General features: G+C 55.1%; 2 protein-coding genes across 3 annotated transcripts; both read right to left on the bottom strand.

Moving 5' to 3' along the window:
* Positions 1-636: 636 nt before the first annotated feature.
* NPFFR1 (neuropeptide FF receptor 1) lies at positions 637-4741 on the bottom strand. Of its 2 annotated transcripts, XM_054206291.1 has the most exons (4): positions 4687-4741; positions 2809-3105; positions 1855-1954; positions 637-1509 (listed from the first exon to the last, which is right to left on the bottom strand). In XM_054206291.1, the coding sequence occupies exons 1-4, from the start codon at positions 4727-4729 to the stop codon at positions 702-704; spliced, it is 1248 nt and encodes a 415-aa protein (XP_054062266.1). In that variant the 5' UTR covers positions 4730-4741; the 3' UTR covers positions 637-701. The 2 variants fall into 2 exon arrangements, with proteins under 2 accessions (XP_054062266.1, XP_054062265.1); XM_054206290.1 differs by lacking the exon at positions 4687-4741 and having other exon boundaries at positions 2809-3255.
* A 1164-nt stretch (positions 4742-5905) lies between these two features.
* LRRC20 (leucine rich repeat containing 20) lies at positions 5906-17723 on the bottom strand. Its single transcript, XM_054207472.1, has 4 exons — positions 17537-17723; positions 15736-15885; positions 13996-14163; positions 5906-6534 (listed from the first exon to the last, which is right to left on the bottom strand). The coding sequence occupies exons 1-4, from the start codon at positions 17616-17618 to the stop codon at positions 6383-6385; spliced, it is 552 nt and encodes a 183-aa protein (XP_054063447.1). The 5' UTR covers positions 17619-17723; the 3' UTR covers positions 5906-6382.
* Positions 17724-17751: the final 28 nt, after the last annotated feature.

Genomic DNA, 17751 nt, shown 5'->3' on the forward strand with positions numbered 1-17751 from the left:
GCATGGTCCACCACAGCCATTGCAGCATGGTGTGGCGTGGTCCAGCCATTCACGGCATGGTCCAGCACATCATGGTATGGTCCAGTTTGGCCATGGCAGCATGGTGTGGCATGGTCCAGTATGGCATGGTGTGGTCCAGCACATCATAGTGTGGTCCAGCATGGCCACAGCAGCAAGGTGTGCATTGGTCCAGCACAGCATGGCTTGGTCCAATCCAGCATGGCCACAGCAGCATGGTGTGGCACGGTCCCACACGGCGTGGTGTGGTCCAGCACAGCGTAGTGTGGTCCAGCATGGCCACAATAGCATGGTGTGGCATGGTCAAGGACAGCATGGTGTCCAGCAAAGGACTGCATGGTTCTCCATGCTGTGGCCAACTATGGCATGAGACAGCCCCTTCACACATGTTCTCCCCCACTGCTCCCCGCTCCCTGTGCTCCCTGGCCACATGCTGTGGCCGGGGCTGGGTAAAGGGGGTGCTGGCAGGGCAGAGGGGTCCATGGTGCTGGGGGCTTGGCTGGTGGCCCCACTCTGTCCCTCATCTAGGATGGAGCTGCTGGGGGAAGCAGAGGAGTCAAGGCAGGGACATGGCGTCTGAAGGACGTGCCTTTATTTTGGTGACTGACAGCCCACAAAGTGGCAAATCCCCATTTCCCACCCCACAAGCCCTTGGTCCAGAGATGCCTGGTGGCCACAGCTGCTCAGCCATCCCACGCGGAAACACCGGCACGGCGCGGTGCCAGTGGCCCCGACTCGGAGGCGGGAGGCGAGTCGCTGGCCCGTGCCTGGGCGAAGACGCGGTTGCGGGCGCTGAAGAGGATCCCGCGGCCATGGCTTCTGGGGGTGTAGGACCCTTGATGGCGATGGCGATGGCGGTGGGGTGAGCAGAAGGGAGCCCTGAAGGCCTCCTGGAAGCCCCGTCGGAAGTTCTCGTTGAAGTAGCCGTAGATGATGGGGTTGGCGCTGCTGTTGAAGAAGGCCAACCAGTGGGCGAAGGGGAAGACATAGACAGTGACCAGGCGGAGCTGGCTCTCGCTCAGCCGCCCGTAGTCCGTCAGCAGCATCAGTGTCCAGAGGGGCAGCCAGGAGAGGGTGAAGAAGAGGGCGACGATGATGAGCATGTTGATGACCTTGGCCTTCCTTCGGGAGACCCTCCTCCCCTCTGGCTCCCCTTGTCCACTGTCGGGCGCTGCTGACTTGAAGAGTTTGAAGGCGATGCGGGCATACATGACAACGATGAGGGCAAGGGGAGCCACGTAGATGTGGGAGAAGAGGATGGTGGTATAGATCCTCCTCATCCCCGTCTCGGGCCAGGCCTCCCAGCAGGAGTAGAGGGGGTAGGAGTTGTTGTAGGTGTCCACCATGAAGTGGTGCTCCTCCCTGGTGACGGTCAGGGTGATGGCAGCAGGGCACATGATGAGCAGGGCCAGCACCCAGATGATGGCGATGGTCACCAGAGCTTTCTTCAACGTCAGCTTCTGGCGGAAGGGGTGGACGATGCAGCGAAACCTGCAGGAGGGCAGATGGTGGTGGCTTTGGGCACCTGGTGGGATGTCCCTGGGGAAGGGTGGCCAAGGCCCAGGGATTGGAAGGGAGGGTAAGATGGTTTGCTCCACATATGGCTTTTGGTGTCAGAGACAGGTTGGGATCTCTCCAGCTTTGGTGTTTTCAATCCAAGGCAGGGAAGGACACCTTGCTAGGATGCCCCTTGGACAGCTTTGTGGCCCTCCTGGAGAGATGGGTCATGCTCATGATGCCCCTGGGAGACTTCCCATGATGGAAGGGAACAAGAGCATGGGACACTCAAACGTGCTGAGGGGAGGCTCCATCCCCACATCCCCCACGCCAACATACCTCTCCACAGCGATGGCCACCAGCGTGAAAACAGAGGCGGAGACGGACATGCCCTGCACCAGGCCGCTCATTTTGCACATGGTGTTGTCAAAAGGCCAACCTGCGAGGGGACACCGCGGGGGCTGTAGGTGCCTTTGGCTCATCTGGGTCCATCGGCAGCTTCCCCCAAGGTGTCCCCATCCACCATGTTGCTGCTGGGGGATGCTAAATCCTGCTCCTAAGAGGGGGCTGCATTTTTGGCTCATACAGAGATGGCCTTTAGTGGTACAGATGCTTGGAGAAAAACTCCAAAATTGGTAAAAAAGATGCGTATTACTCTTCTTAGAAACTCAAGGAGCGCGGTGATTGTCATTTCTCCTACCCTTACATACATCTTGAGATGTTATCACAGGGACTGACCTTGGGGTCCTCAATCAGAAGGGCTTTCACCTTGTTTCTTGACCCCCGATAAGGCATTGGCAATAAATAAATCACACCCCATAATAAATAAATAAATACAAACAAACTCTGCCCCATACCACAGCTACTGCTTTGGCTCAGTGCCTCCGGCCGTGCCAATGTTGCCTTTTATCTTTGGAAAGGTCAACGGGCAGCGCTGAGCCAGTGCGGGGAGAAGATCGATGCAAGAAGAAGAGGGTTTTTTTCAGTGCTGCTTGGTGGAGAGCAGCTGAACTTTAAAGAATTATGTAAATGCAGCATTAAGGTCAGACTTATTTTGCCAAATAGTGTCCAAAACCTGAAAAAAAAAAAGGACTTTTCCCCCTGAAATAGTAGGTCTAAATGAAATTATACCTTTCATCAGATGTGCTTGAGCGGCCACCACCTGCCCTCCTTATCCTCAGCAAAAAAATCCACCCACGGGCAGGAGATTTGGGGGTGGCCTCATGTGTGTGGGGGGGCAGAAGGTGGGTGATGTTCCCCACCAATTTCTCACCCCTCTGCTGCCCCACTCACCTGTGATGAGGTTGTCCACCAAGGTGGTGGGCATGCAGAAGATGCCCACCAGCAGGTCGCTGATGGCCAGGTTGAGGATGAACATGTTTGTGACCGTCCGCATCTGGCGGTTCTTCACCACGATGAAGCACACCAGGATGTTGCCGATCATGCACATAAGGAAGATGAAGGTGTAGGCCAGGATGAACATGGCGGCCACGGGGGAGGAGTGCTGGTAGTACGCCAAGAAGGTGTAGTTCTCCCTCAGGAGGTGGCTCTCGCTTGTGGTGGAGTTGGGCCAGCTGCTGTTGGAAGGGCCTGGGGAAGGGAAGGCAGGAAAATTAAGATGGAAGAAGATTATTCCCTTCATTTCTTAATGCTCTCAGAGGGGGGGGGGTCATATTTATATCAGTCCCCAGCCTGGCTGGGTTGCATTCTTCTGGGATCATCTCAGTACCCCAACAAGTCTCCTCCTTGTTGGGTTACTTGGCCCAAGGTACCGCAGCACCTTGGCTGAGTTATTATTTTATATCATTATTTTTTTATATCATTATTCTGTTGAGGAAGTAAAGCAGCCCAGAAGACATCCTGTCCTCATGAAATTTTTTTTTAGGGATGATGGGAGGAAGAGAAATCCCATCCCGACTCCGCAGCGCTCCGGCCGTGTGGGGGCCGTGTCCATATGGTCCCTCGCACAGCCAGCCTGGGAGCCTCCCTGCTCTCGGGTGCTTCTCCTTGTGCTTCCGAGGTTCACGGTTTGGGATCCCCTCAAATCTTCTCACCGGCAGCGCTGCTGTACCTGAGGGAGACGGGCTGGGGCAGAGGAGACCTTGCCCCCCCCTTGCATATAAAGCGATAATTAGATGTAATTATAATTATTATCTGGGACCCTGAGCGCTTCCGATGGAGTGTGTGGGGGGGTGGCTTTTTGTCGCTACAGATCTAACAGGGGGAGTAGGTCTGTGCAGCACCCACCCTCGGGTGTCCCCGGGCAGGCAGGGCAGCATGAGGACGCCGGGTGATGGGACTTCACTCCAGGCTGCGATTTTAAGGTGAGAAAAGGCATATTTTGGCTGGAAGGCTCAGCCTGCTTGCCTGCAGGTCAGCCCTGCTCTGCCAAAGCACTGCAAAGCCGCTGCATGGTGGGCGGCTGTATCATTCCCCCCCCTCATCCCTGTGCCAGTGCTCAGCTCGCCAGCCAAGATGCTTTTCCCAGCCACCGGGACCACCGGCTTCCCAGAGTCTCTGGCACGCAGGGAGGCCCTGCCTGGCCTCTATACCCCTGCCCCAAGCATGGGATTTGGCTAACACATTTCCAGAAGGGCTTCAGAAAAGCACCAGGGGGTTTTGCAGCACCGGCACGGGAGAAGGAGCCTCTCATAGAGCCGAGGAAACATCAGGAGCTGCTGGAGGAAAGATGCTCTGGCTGGTTGGCATCAGATGCACCTGCACCAACCGTCTTTGTTAGCAGAAGCTGTAGCCCAGACTGTCACAAGATTGCCCAAAACCTGCGGTATTAAGCCTGAAACTTTGCTGGACTTCATGTCTTTGGGCTGCAGTGCCTTGCAGCATTGGCGGGAGGTGGGTGTCCTATGGGTGAGGAATCACAGGCGGTTTCCAAAGCCAGGTGGAAGGTGAGGAAAGGAAAATACAGGGGTGCCGGGTGCCCGGGTGGGTGCCGGGTGGATGGAGGTGTCCTCTGCTCGGCGCTGACATCTCGGATGCGGTAACAAGGGGATGTGGGGGGCACCAACCCGGGGTGGGGGTGATGGGCCACCCGCCTCCCTGCCTGGCCGTGGGAAAGCACTGCAGGGAAAGGCTGGGATGATGGAATAGGAGTCCGGGGGGGCTGGACACCTTTTTTGGGGGGGATAAAATAAATCAGGTCGCGGTACTCACCTCTGCCATCCCCACCCGGCTCCGGGGGCTGCATCGCCGACATGCGGGCAGGATGAGGGGGGAGCTGCCGCCGGGGGAGGGGGGGGGGAGTTGTCCCCCCCTCGTCCCTCCCCCGGTCCCCCACCAGCCCGGGGCTGAGCCCCGATGCCGGTACCGCGGTGCCCGGTGCCGCCGCGCCGGTTGCGGCTGTTCGCCGGCTGCAGCGGAGAGCGATGAGCGGCGGGGGTGGGGGGTGGACGGCGGGGGGACAGCCTCCCATCGCCATGGATACCGGGGTACGCGCACGCACCCCCCTCCCCCCCGCTCCCGAGGCAGCACGGCGGGGGGGCAGCCCACCGGAGGCAAAGGGAAAGCCGGAGCGGGTTTGTTCCCTGGGGAGGGACGGGCTCTGTGCCCCCCTCGCCGCCCCCGAGGTCCCCACGCTGGTGCTGGCACTTGGTTCCTCTTTTCCCTCCAGCTGATGGATGGTGTCCCCAGCAGCGCTCCCACCCGTCCTTGGTGGGGGAAGCAGGCTGGGACCCCCAGCCCGAGCGAGGAGGATCCCCGACCTCCACCCCCTGTAAATCGCCCGAGCAGTGGGGAAAGCAGCACGGCCCTTAGGGGTGCTGGTCCTTGCCAACTCCAGCTCCTCCATCGTTGCCAACACCAACAACCCCCCACCGCCATTTACCATGGTCTTTTACCAAAGTCAGGTTTGGGCAAGTCTAGAAGTCAAATATTTCCATCCCTGGCAGCCCCCAGCATTGGGAAGCATTTGCCCCTTAAAAACACAAAGGAGCAAACAGGGGAGATGTTTAAACAAGTTGTTTTGAGATGAAGCCTGTGATTTCTCCCAAGAGAATTTTTTGCAAATGCTAAGGGACACCGGTGACCTCCCCACCACCAAGGTGCCACCATCCCTGGGCCATATCCTGAGCCCCACAGCCCGTTTCTTCCTTGGAAAGTAAGGGGCAGGACTTGAAGACCCATGCCACACAGGAGGTGGGTGCATGCTTCTGGGGACACCCACGGGGTGAGCAGTGTGTGGGGCACCTGCTGGCACTGGGTCACTTTGATTTCCATGGCGAAAAACCATAGGGGAAAAATTCCAGGGAAAATACTGCTCAGGTCTGGGCAGGATCCAGCTGGAGGCATCAGCAAAGGGATCTGCAAAGGGGCTTCTTTAGGGAGAAGATGACTGATAACTCAAATTTAGGTTGGTATAAAAAAACCCCACGCGTAACAGGAAAACATTTAATCAGGCATTTGGCACATCACCTTATCAGCAATTCAAGGGGGAACCCATATGGCCGCAGGGATGTCCCCCACCATCCCGGCCCTGGACCGGGGCAGCAGATATTCCCCATCACTGTCCGGGCAGGATGGATGCAGCCGAGCATCCAGCTCCCCCAGTTTTACCCAAACTTCACACCGTGCACATCCCGGCTCTGCTTCGTCCCCAAGCGCTTGGCAAAACACAAAGCAGGAGATTTCCCGGCTGGGGAGCTGGCAGAGCCATCCCTTTGTGCGGGATCCCCGCTGCTTGCTTTTTATTAAGGAAAAGAAAAAAAAAAAAAAGGGATTTGCTGCCTTGCTGTGGGTTTGGGACAGAAAGAGGGATGCAGCAAGAGGGACGCAGCAGGGACGGACCTAAGCCCAACCACTCTGGCAGGCAGTCACCCCTCGGGAGAGCTCGCCCGGGCACCCTGAGACCCCCTCAGGCTTTGGGGACAGGCTCCTCTGGTGACAGCAGCAGGTCGAAGGGGACAAGGGGCCGGACGAGGAGCCGCGCCTCGGGGCTGACGGGGTTGGCCCGCAGGTTGAGGCTGCGCAGCGATGCCATGGTGGCCAGCTTCTCCACTGGCACCTCTGCAAAAAGAGAGCACCCAGGTGAGCGTCCATCCCGGCATCGGCTGCAAACACCCACTCCCCCCCCGCCTCCCCAGGCTTTTATTGAACCAGGAACATCATCAAATAGTATTAAAATACTATGTGACTATTCAAGTGTCTTGGCAAGGTGTAAACACCGTGATATTAAAGGTGGACACTGCCCTCCAGTTCTCCCAGTCCTAAAAAAAACCCTGCTAGGGTGCTAAGCTGGTATTTGAAGACTTATTCCCCTGTTTTATTCCCAATGTTGCAATGCCCAGGAGCCCTCACCAGGCTAACGGGAGAGCACGTGCTCTTTGCCCTTGTTGGACGGGATGCAAAATGGCTCTCGGCCACCACCAGGCACCCTCCTATTTTGCAATTTCCATGAATTTGGATGTTTTCCTTTACATTTACGTTTCCTTTTTACATTAAAAAAAAAAAAAGGTGCAGGTCTCATGGATGGTCCCAACATGAATCCACTGAGAACAGAGGAATGAGACCAATACAAAAACCTAACCATTAAGATCAATAAAAGATTTAGCTTTTTGTTACAAATCACAGTATTTTGGGCTTGAAAAGCCTACTGGCCTCAGTTTACCAAGAACGGTTTCGTTTTAATGTGGCCATCAAAATGACAAGAGCCTTTTACACCCCCAGCTCTGATTTCTTCTGCCAATACCTGGAGCCGAACTGCGGGGCTTTGATTATAGCTGGGTGGGCGATTATGCGATTTTTAAACCACGAAACTTATTTTGGTCTGGAAAAAAGTCTCAAACACCTTATTGGCTTTTTTGGTTTTTTTCCTCTCTCCTCCAGAGGCTGGTACTATTTTCTGTAATACACATATTTCTTAGCAGCACATCTCTCTCATCAGGCTGAGCTTCACATGAATTTTTTTTACCCCTCCTCTTTACACTGGATTTATTCACCGCTGCTCCCCTGTATCATTTTGCATTTTCTTTTTCCCCCTTGATGTGCAAAAATTGATTTTTTTTGGGTAGACCTTCCTGCTTAATGATCTTCTAAGGCTATGCAGAAGGATAAACCCCAATTATTTAAATTTAGAGAGTTAAGGGAAGTATTTTGGAGAGCGAGCCTTGCCCTGGGTGGAAACAGCTCAGCTCTGCGGCGTAATTCAAGGTAAGGAGTGGTGACTCATCCCCGGCATGAAGCGACAGGCAGGGCACGCAGGGCAACCTATAGCTATACTGCTGTGCCATGGGAGCCACAAACTCCTCTATGAGCAGCCCAAAGCACCACTTGCCGGCTCCCCAGCGCATTAAGCACTCGTGTTTCAGCCTGAATTATTCATGCTGGCTTTGCCAGTTAAGTGAAAAAAAGGGGGGAAAAAAAAAAAGGCTTTTTCATAATTACAGCAAACGGTAATTTTCTCAGATCGGAATATGATAATACGTGAGTGAAAAACCCAGCTCCTTGAGATGAAAGGGCTGCTGAGGCATCGGGAGGCGTCTGAGGAGGTGGGTATGAAAGGGCTGCCAAGGCATCCGAGGAGACGGGTAATGAACACTAACAGCCCTGAAGATCTCGCAGCCACGTACGGCTGCAAATTGAAGGGGGAAGGACCCTCTGCTCAGCCCAGCAGAGCCGCTTCCCGGACACATTTTGACATTACCTGCATCCTTTCGTGGCCACCAGCTCCTGCCAGCCTCCTCCAAACCTGCTGAAAACCTGGAAACCTGCTTGCTGGCTCCTCTAACAAAGATGCATTTTCCATGCCATTATCCCAAATTAAGAGTGGCTCTCTGATGCTCAAGAAGAGAAAATTAGCCACAGTTGCCCCCAGCAGCGACCTGCCCAGCCTTGGTAGTGGTCTCCAGCATCTCCCTCTCTGTCTCAACATCTTCTGCCTTAAACCATTAATCAAGGAATAAAGGAGAATAAAGGAAAGATAAACTGAAGCTTTAGGCATCCAAAACCCCCGCGGACTTGGAAGCTGAAAATGCTAATTTGGTACCAGTCTAATTAGCAGGGAAAGAGTTAAAAGCACCGACATTAATATAGATTTCCATCTTGACTAACCTGATCTCCTTCTATGACAAGGTGGAGGAGGGAAAGGCTGTGGATGATGTCTGCCTGGACTTCATTAAAGCCTTTGACACCGTTTCCCACAGTGTTCTGCTGGAGAAACTGGCTGCTCCTGGTTTGGATGGGCATGTGCTTTGCTGGGTGAAAAACTGGCTGGAGGGCCTGTCCCAGAGAGTGGTGGTGAGAGGAGTTAAATCCAGCTGGTGGCCGGTCACCAGTGGTGTTCCTCAGAGATCAGTATTGGGGCCGGTTCTCTTTAATACCTTCATCAACAACCTGGACGAGGGGATTGAGTGTGCCCTCAGTAATTTTGCAGAGGACACCAAGCTGGGTGGGAGCGTTGATCTGCTGGAGGGTAGGAAGGCTCTACAGAGGGACCTGGGCAGGCTGGATCGATGGGCCGAGGCCAATGGTATGAGGTTCAACAAGGCCAAGTGCCAGGTCCTGCCATTGGGTCACAACAACCCCACGAACGCTCCAGGCTGGGGGCAGAGCGGCTGGAGAGGTGCCTGGTGGAAAAGGACCTAGGGGTGTTGGGTGACAGCATCTGAATATGAGCCAGCAGTGTGCCCAGGTGGACAAGAAGGCCTGTATCGGCAATAATGTGTCCAGCAGGACTGGGGCAGTGATAGCCCCCCCGTACTCAGCACTGGTGAGGCCCCACCTCGAGGGCTGTGTCCAGTTTTGGGCCCCTTACCACAAAAAAGACGCTGAGGGGCTGGAGCGTGTCCAGAGAAGGGCAACGGAGCTGGTGAGGGGTCTGGAGCACAAGTCCTGTGAGGAGCGGCTGAGGGAGCTGGGGGTGTTCAGCCTGGACAAAAGGAGGCTGAGGGGAGACCTTCTCGCTCCCTACAACTCCCTGAAAGGAGGGGGTAGCCAGGGGTGGTCAGTTCCTTCTCCCAAGGAACAGACCATAGGACGAGAGGAAACAGCCTCAAGTTGAGCCAGGGGAGGTTTAGGATGGATATTAGGAAAAATTTCTTCCCCGAAAGGGTTGTCAAGCCTTGGAACAAGACTGCCCAGGGAAGTGGTGGAGTCACCATCCCTGGAGGGATTTAAAAGCTGGGCAGACATGGTGCTGAGGGACATGGGTTAGTGGTAACTTTGCAGTGCTGGGTTAATGGTTGGACCTGATGATCTTAAAGGTCCCTTCCAACCTGAATGGTTCTGTGATTCTATACATAATTACACTCCAGGGTTTAGAGCTTGTTGAGATGAAAAGGGCAGTTGACAGCACTAAACGTCTCCTTTCAGAGCCCACAGACTCCAAGCAGGCATTAATTAATCTCCTTTTACTCCTTCTTCCCTTTAGCTGGAAAATGCTACCTACCCTCTCAAGCTGCAGTTCAACATGTCTTAGCAGGTGACTCAGCCTTTCAGCAGGTGCATTTAAACTGGTCTGTAGCCCTGCTATCAGCTCCACTGAGAGGGCAGAGGAGGACAGGTAGGACCAAGAATGACACATGGCTACAGGAGCCCTAAACCCCAAACTGTTTGTACTATTTGTCACCTTTGTGCGGATGGAGAAAGCCCTTTGCCACTTTCCTATCCATGGTCTGTAGAACATCCTCCCCTTGCCTTTTATCTTCTCGTCTTTTATCTGGAATGGGTTCCTCAACTCGTTATTGGACTAAGCAGGGCAACCTGGGTCCCAAATTATAAAAGGCAGCAAGATGCACTTCCTTCCCCTACTGAGCTAGCTGGAGGTAGGTGGGTGCTGCTGGAGAATACTATTAGGCTGAGCTTTCAGATGCCTCAACAGCTTCTCCAAGAACACGCTAGTGGCTCCTCGTGAGACCCTGCTGCTGCTACAACTTGGTCTTTGGGGGGGGGGGGGCGGGGTGAGTTGTATGTTCAGGCTGAAGGAGTTGGGGGGGTTCAGCCTGGAGAAGAGAAGGCTCTGGGAAGAACTTAGAGCCCCGTCCCATCCCTAAAGGGGCTCCAGGAAAGCTGGGGAGGGACTCTGGATCAGGGAGGGGAGCCATAGGACGAGGGGGAATGGCTTCAAACTGGAAGAGGGGAAATTGAGATGAGATCTGAGGCAGAAATTCTTGGCTGTGAGGGTGGTGAGCCCCTGGCCCAGGGGGCCCAGAGAAGCTGTGGCTGCCCTATCCCTGGAGGTGTTCAAGGCCAGGTTGGACGGGGCTTGGAGCAACCTGGTCTGGTGGGAGGTGTCCCTGCCCAGGGCAGGGGGTGGCACTGGGTGGGCTTTAAGGTCCCTTCCAACCTAAACCATTCTATGATGTGCAGGCTGGTGGTGGTGGGGGGAAATGCCATCTCCTGGGGTGAAATGAGTGTCCTGCTGCCATACTCTGGAGTGCAAAGGGTTCAAATCCTACTTGACTGTTAATGAAAATCAAAATTTGTGCTGATTAAATTCAAGCTGATGGGGTCTCCTTGCCTGTCCTTCCACTGTTGTGCCAGGCTAGTGTGGGAGGAAAAAGTTTCTATAAATAGAAGCTCCTAAATAACAATAAAATTGCATTAGCGTATAGAAATGTGTATATAGATAAAAATGGGAACTCATGTGCAGGTAATTGGCACCAAGGCTCATCTCCCAGTGTGCTGTGCTCATGCAGGGCAGGGAGTTTGGTCCTCATGTGAGCTCCGGCTGGAGGGCAAGCCAGGAGATCCCACCATGGTCCCAGAAGGTCTCCCTGGGGCTGAGATGCTTTGCCTTGGGTGGGAAGGGGTTGAGCTGCTGCGGCTCTGGGGATGCTCCATTCCCTGGGATGATATTGCTCGAAGGAGCCCAGGAGGTATTGGGGAAGGTACCTAGGAGCCATGCAGTTCCTCAAACTTTTGTTTCCTTGGAAAAAAACGGGCTGCAACACCCCTGGCTTTCTAATTTCTATCTCTTCCCTTTCTAGAAAAATGCCTAAAATAGGCTAATTTTTCCTCTTTCTGCAGCCAGAGAACATCGTGCTCATCACTAAGATATGTCCTTAAAACATTTTAGCTTGAAATTATTAATTTGTATGGTGGTGTTATTTTTCCTGAGTCTGATAACAGCAGCTGAGGGGAGCCTGGTGGGATGTGACCAAGCCTGCCAGCTGGGTTTTCCAGCTGCCTTCTCCCCCAGGATTAACCCAGCTGGGCACAACCCTTCATGTAGCCTGTCCTCCCTGTGTTTAAGCCAGGAATAACACAACAAAAAGCTGTATTCCCACCCCGCTGCAACCTGCTTGCACAAAACGAGTGGGGAAATAGGAAGTCTGGAGACCTCGGCTCCTCCATTGAGTCCTATTGGAGCTCAAATAGTGATGGAAGGAATTAAAAATGAGACAGCTCGCTCTCTGGGAGGTGGGAGAGGAAAAAAAAAAAAGGGGTGAAGAAAACCTGTGTCTCTTGCTGGCTCTGGCAGAGAGTGAGGAAGCAGCATTTAGTGTCTTGCATTTCTACAGGGAGCAGCTGATGCTGTTAATAAAACTCGTGTTGTGGGGAGGAGCTTTCCCAGCTGCAGCTGAAGCCATTCCAGATAAAACAGCAAAATTGAGTGGACTTGATATTAGCCTCTCTGGGGTTCTGTGTGGGCTGGGGGATATTTCAGCCTCAGCTCTTTGAAAGCTTGCTCCTGAATAAATCCTCTCTTATCTATGTGCTGCCCCTTTTGCCTGGCTCTCAGGGACTCCAAAGGCTTCAGCTTTGCGCATCAAAGACTTTCCTCCCACGGCGGGGCTGGGGGACGAGCGGCTCTTACGGTTCCTTTCCTTTCATTTATTTTTCAGGAGGTTTTGTAGTGTTACGGCTCCTGTTTGCTCTGGGAAATGTTCAGGTGGGCTTGTGCCCTTACTTTGCCTGGCAGCAAACATCCCAGCATCCTTGGAGCCAGGTGGGAGTAGAGTGGCTGGGTCCTGTGAGTGGATCTATTTTTTTTTTGTTAAATCTGGTGATTTTGAGTTGCAGCTGCCTTTGAGAGCCATATCCCAGTGTGGTGAATAGGGCAGCTTGAATGGAGCTTGATTTCCCCCTATGCCTGCAACAGCTTCGCCCCAGGAGGCAACACAAGCATTAGCAAAAGCAAGCGGCTAACGAGGCTGTGTCTATTTAGTGTCTCCCCTGTGCCTGTGTGCCCTTCCCCCTACCAAATTCATGCTCCGTTGGCTGGATCACCAAGCCACCCTGCGCTTCAGCAAGGCTTTTGACACTGTCTCCCATACCAGCCCCATAGGTAGGCTTAGGCAGCATGGGTTAGCCGAGTGGGCAGGGAGGTGGATGGGGAACTGGCTGAACGGCAGAGCTCAGAGGGTCAGCAGCAGCACAGAGTCCAGTTGGAGGCCTGTGGCTAGTGGTGTTCCCCAGGGGTCAGCACTGGGTCTGGTCTTGGCCAATATGATTCATCAATGGCCTGGGTGAGGGGACAGAGGGCACCCTCAGGACACTTGTGGATGAGACAAAGCTGGGAGGGGTGGCTGACACACCAGAAGGCTGTGCCACCGTACAGAGAGACCTGGACAGGCTGGAGAGCTGGGTGGAGAGGAGCCTAGTGATGTTCAACAAGGGCATGTGTAGGGTGCTGCACCTGGGGAGGAATAACCCCCTGCACCAGTACAGATTGGGGGTGACCTGCTGGAGAGCAGCTAGGTGGAAAGGGACCTGGGAGTCCTGGTGGACAACAGGATGCCCATGAGCCAGCAATGTGCCCTTGTAGCCAAGAAGGCCAATGGCATCCTGGGGGGTGTTAAAGACAGCGCGGCCAGCAGGTGGAGGGAGGTCATCCTCCCCCTCTGCTCTGCCCTGGGGAGGCCACAGCTGGAGTGCTGTGTCCAGTTCTGGGCTCCCCAGTTCCAGAAGGGCAGGGAGCTGCTGGAGAGAGTCCAGCGGAGGCTACAAAGATGCTCAGGGGACTGGAGCATCTCTGCGCTGAGAAAAGGCTGGGAGCCCTGGGGCTGTTCAGCCTGGAGAAGAGCAGGCTGAGAGGGGATCTCACCAATGCTCAGTAACAGCTAAAGGGCGGGTGGCAGGAGGATGGGGCCAGGCTCTTCTCAGTGGTGCCCGGTGACAGGACAAGGGGCAACGGGCACAAACTGGAACATGGGAAATTCCATCTCAACATGAGGAAGAACTTCTTTCCTTTGAGGGTGGCAGAGCCCTGGCACAGGCTGCCCAGAGAGGTGGTGGAGCCTCTGGAGACATTCCAAACCCATCTGGACGTGTTCCCATGCCACCTGCTCTGGGTGACCCTGCTCTGGCAGGGGGTTGGGTGGGATGATCTCCAGAGGTCCCTTCCAACCCTGACTATTCTGTGATCCCTCGGCCTGGCTGCATGTGCAGGGGATGGTGGACCATGAGCAGAGTTTCAAGCCAGCATCCCTCCCTGCCCAGGGATGTGGGTTGGCATCACCGCTGGGAACTGCAGGTGCCCTGGCGTGATGCTCATCCTCCCCTCCAGTGGGAAAAGGTCCTTCTCACCTGTGATCTCGTTCTCTTCCAGGTTGATGGTCTCCAGGGCTGCAACGGTGGTCAGGGGCTCGGGGAAACGCCGAAACCTGTTGCGGGAGAGGTCAATGGCCTGGAGGTGCAGCAGGGAGGTGACCTCCTCGGGCAGGCGGTGTAGGTAGTTGCCTGACAGGTTGAGCTCTGCGGTTGGGGAAGGAGAGGACAGAGGTGGTGGGATGGTGGGGGGAAAAGATGGGGAGGGAAAAAAAAGAAAAGAAAATTAATGTACAGCTTAATTTACAACCTCTCCCCCATAGGCTGCCAGTTCCAGCAATGGCTTTCCAACTCTAAAAATTAGATTGTTTTGTTTTTTGCTCATCTTCATGGTTTCCTGTTGTACCTTTGCCTGCTGTGAGCATCGCTTTTAGGAGCAGCGTGTTTCTTAGCTTCCTCGGGCTTTCCTAATTAAACCCCTGTAGCATTTTGCAAGCAGCGGCTGTGGAAATGAGCAATATTTCCTTGTGAAGTCGGAGCATGGCTTAAGGCTAGTTTTCTACCTTTGTGTGCCTGAACCCCTTCTGAGGTATAAACAGTGGTGGAAGAAATGTATTTATATGCAAGAAATACATATTCTATAGAGTTTAACCCTCTGGGATGCTTTTTTAGCCCCTGGAAAAGAGCTCCTGTGGGGCCAGGAGCAGCACTCCTGCATGAAAGCCCATTAGCCATGGGAACAGGAACGCAAGCCCTGCTGTCCCAGCACCCTTCTCTGGTGACACAGGGCTTTCTGCTCTATAAATACCCATGCAAGCCACCCTGCCCCTGCTAATACCTGGTATTTATAGGTCCTGCCTTATTCAGGCTGGTGCAAGGCTGTCCCCAGCCCTGGGCCATCTCTGCCCTGCTGAGACCCGGCACGTTCATCACCAGAGTGATTTGTTCACTGGTGGAGCAAAGCCCTTGCTGGGAAACAAGATTCCGCCCCCCCCCCCTTGGGGGTCACTGTGCTATCTGGAAATCAATTTTAATTTTCCTTTGCTCAAGGTGTTTCTTTTCTCCAGCTTAGGGGAGTTTTCACAGGTGATGCTCCAGCACAACCTGGGAAGCCTCCCCGGACACCCACCATGGCGGCACCCGTGCAGTGCTTCATATGAGCAAAATATTTGCTTTTAAAAGCTGCCAGAGCCCTTGGTGCTGCTGCAGGCAGGCAGCCCCCAGCATTCAAAGCCAGGGCTCTGGGTGCTTGCGTGACCGTGTTTTCTGGGCTCTGCAGGGACTGTTCCCACCTCCTGCAGCGAGTGGAGTGAGCAGCTATGGCTGATGACTCCCCGTGAGGGCTAATTAGCCAGCAGCAAGCCAGCATGCTGTCCACAGCCTGAAATGCCCCATCTCTGCCATGCCCCGTTGTGCCCAGGCAGATGTTCCCCTCCTTTTTCATCCCCAGCCCCATCCCTGGAGGGAGCCGGAGGATGAGGAGTGACCTCCCACCAGCCTGGCCACCACCAGCAGTGGCAGGGCATGAGTTTGGGACAAGCAAAACCAGTGCCTTCTACCCACGAGGGCTGGGAAGGGTAAAGAAAAATGGATTTTAGGGGGGCTGAACTAGTGTTTTGAAGGAGGTGTGAGCGCAGAGGAGCAAAAAAAGGTGGTGGGGAAACCCTCTGGTGCTGCTGCGCCTCCTCCTGCAGCAGCCTGGGGGCTCTTTGCTGGGTCAGGGTGCGGGTGGGGATGGTTTGGAAGTGGGTGTTGTGAAGCAATGGGGCTGTCCCTTACCTCTCAGCTGGCTGAAGGTGGTGACAAAGCGGCTGGTGAGGGACTTGAGCTCGTTGTTTGCCAGTGAGATGCGGTGGATGCCCTCCGTGACGCTCCTCATGGCTTTGTAGATGCCGACGGGGAAGGCGATCAGCTTGCAGTTGGCCAGATCTGCCCCCGGAGAGACCCAGGCACTTACAATGCACCCCGGTTGGGAGGGAGCGATGCTTGCCAACTTGTCTTCCACCCCTTCATGCTCGGTTTGCCTGTCTGGGTGATGCCACCTGTGGATGCTGTAATGTCCCCTGCCCTACTCCTCTCCGCAAGCCCCAAGAGTCTGCTCCCATCAGCAAAGCTAAGGCTGTTCCGTGTTAGGTACGTTCAACCCGAAATTGCATTGCAAATACTTCCAGGCTGCAATGTCCTTCTGGAAACCCTCAGCCAGCCTGGCCATGACAAATAACTTCACAACTTCAGTAATTCCCCTCCCCTGCGTCCTTACCTCCCTGGGGGTGGCCGAACAGCGCAGGGATGCCTACCCCACCGCTGACTGGGATGGGGATGGAGTGGGGCTTTCCCTGGGCTTCCTCCTGGCTGGATTTCCAGCTTTGGAATCCTCAGCCCAGGAAGGACATGGAGGTGTTGGAGTGGGGCCAGAGGAGGCCCCGGAGATGCTGTGAGGGCTGGAGCCCCTCTGCTGTGAGGACAGGCTGAGAGAGCTGGGGGGGTTCAGCCTGGAGAAGAGAAGGCTCTTGGGGAGACCTCAGAGCCCCTTCCTGTCCCTAAAGGGACTCCAGGAAAGCTGGGGAGGGACTCTGGATCAGGGAGGGGAGCCATAGGACGAGGGGGAATGGCTTCCAACTGGAAGAGGGGAGATTTAGGTGAGATCTGAGGCAGAAATTGTTTGCTGTGAGGGTGGTGAGCCCCTGGCCCAGGTTGCCCAGAGAAGCTGTGGCTGCCCCATCCCTGGAGGTGTTCAAGGCCAGGTTGGATGGGGCTTGGAGCAGCCTGGTCTGGTGGGAGGTGTCCCTGCCCAGGGCAGGGGGTGGCACTGGGTGGGCTTTGAGGTCCCTTCTAACCCAAACCATTCTGTGGTTCTCATGGCGATGGGTGCTTGCCCCCATGGCAAGCAGCGGGGAAGGGAAAAGGATTTGGCTGCGCTTCTCACCTGCCAGCGTTTTTGTTCTGAATTGTTTCCGTTTTCCATCCCAGGGATGTGCCAGGGGATGGAAACCCTGTATCCCGGTCCCGTGATGCTCAGCCTGGGCTCTGCTGCCCGCCCCCTCCCCAAAGCCACGTTGGGGGCTGCAGGAGCTCGGTCCTCCCCTGCTTCTCCTCTCGCTCAGGGGGACGTCAAGAGACTGAGCCACGAAGTTGAGACTCGGTGTTTACTGGTTTGTACCCCAGGGCACCCAGCGTGAATAAAAATGAGCGCCTTTCATCTCTCCCTTTTGATGAACTGCGTGCTGCTCTTGGATATTAGCTAGAAACAGGGAAATTGCAGAAAAACATAAATCCGACAAGGCGACGCAGGGAGCGGTCTGGCTCCCGCTGTCACTCGCGAGGAAGGGCTTTATCCCTGGAGCAAGTCTCAGGGGATTATGTGTCATGGCTGGGATCCCACTTAAGCTTTGGAGGGGGCTGAGAGCCCTTTGGAAGAGCCTTTCCCTTCCCCAGGGATGTGGGATCCTCGGGGGCAGCACCCGGAGGTGGGGCCGGCAGCTTTTTTTAGACCACGGCAGCAAAAAATAGAGCCCTGCTCCCAGCTACCCGATCCTTCTCTGGGCCCCAAGCGTGAGCTGAGCCGGAGTGCCGGGCTTACCCAGGGAATCCGTTTTGTTCTCCACCGTCTCGTTCACCTTCCTGGCCACCCGGGCCACTGCCTCGCCCATCTGCTTCTGCATGCGGGCACCTGGTCCCGCTGGGGACACGCTTCGGCTGGGGGGATCCACGGCTGGAGGGAGAAACCAGCTGCTCCGACCTCTCGGGAGAGGGCTGCTAAAAATAACCTTTGGGATCGGCCTTCCCAGGGGAGGG

The sequence above is a fragment of the Rissa tridactyla genome, chromosome 6 (assembly GCF_028500815.1).
Source record: "Rissa tridactyla isolate bRisTri1 chromosome 6, bRisTri1.patW.cur.20221130, whole genome shotgun sequence".
NCBI classification, from domain to species: domain Eukaryota; kingdom Metazoa; phylum Chordata; class Aves; order Charadriiformes; family Laridae; genus Rissa; species Rissa tridactyla.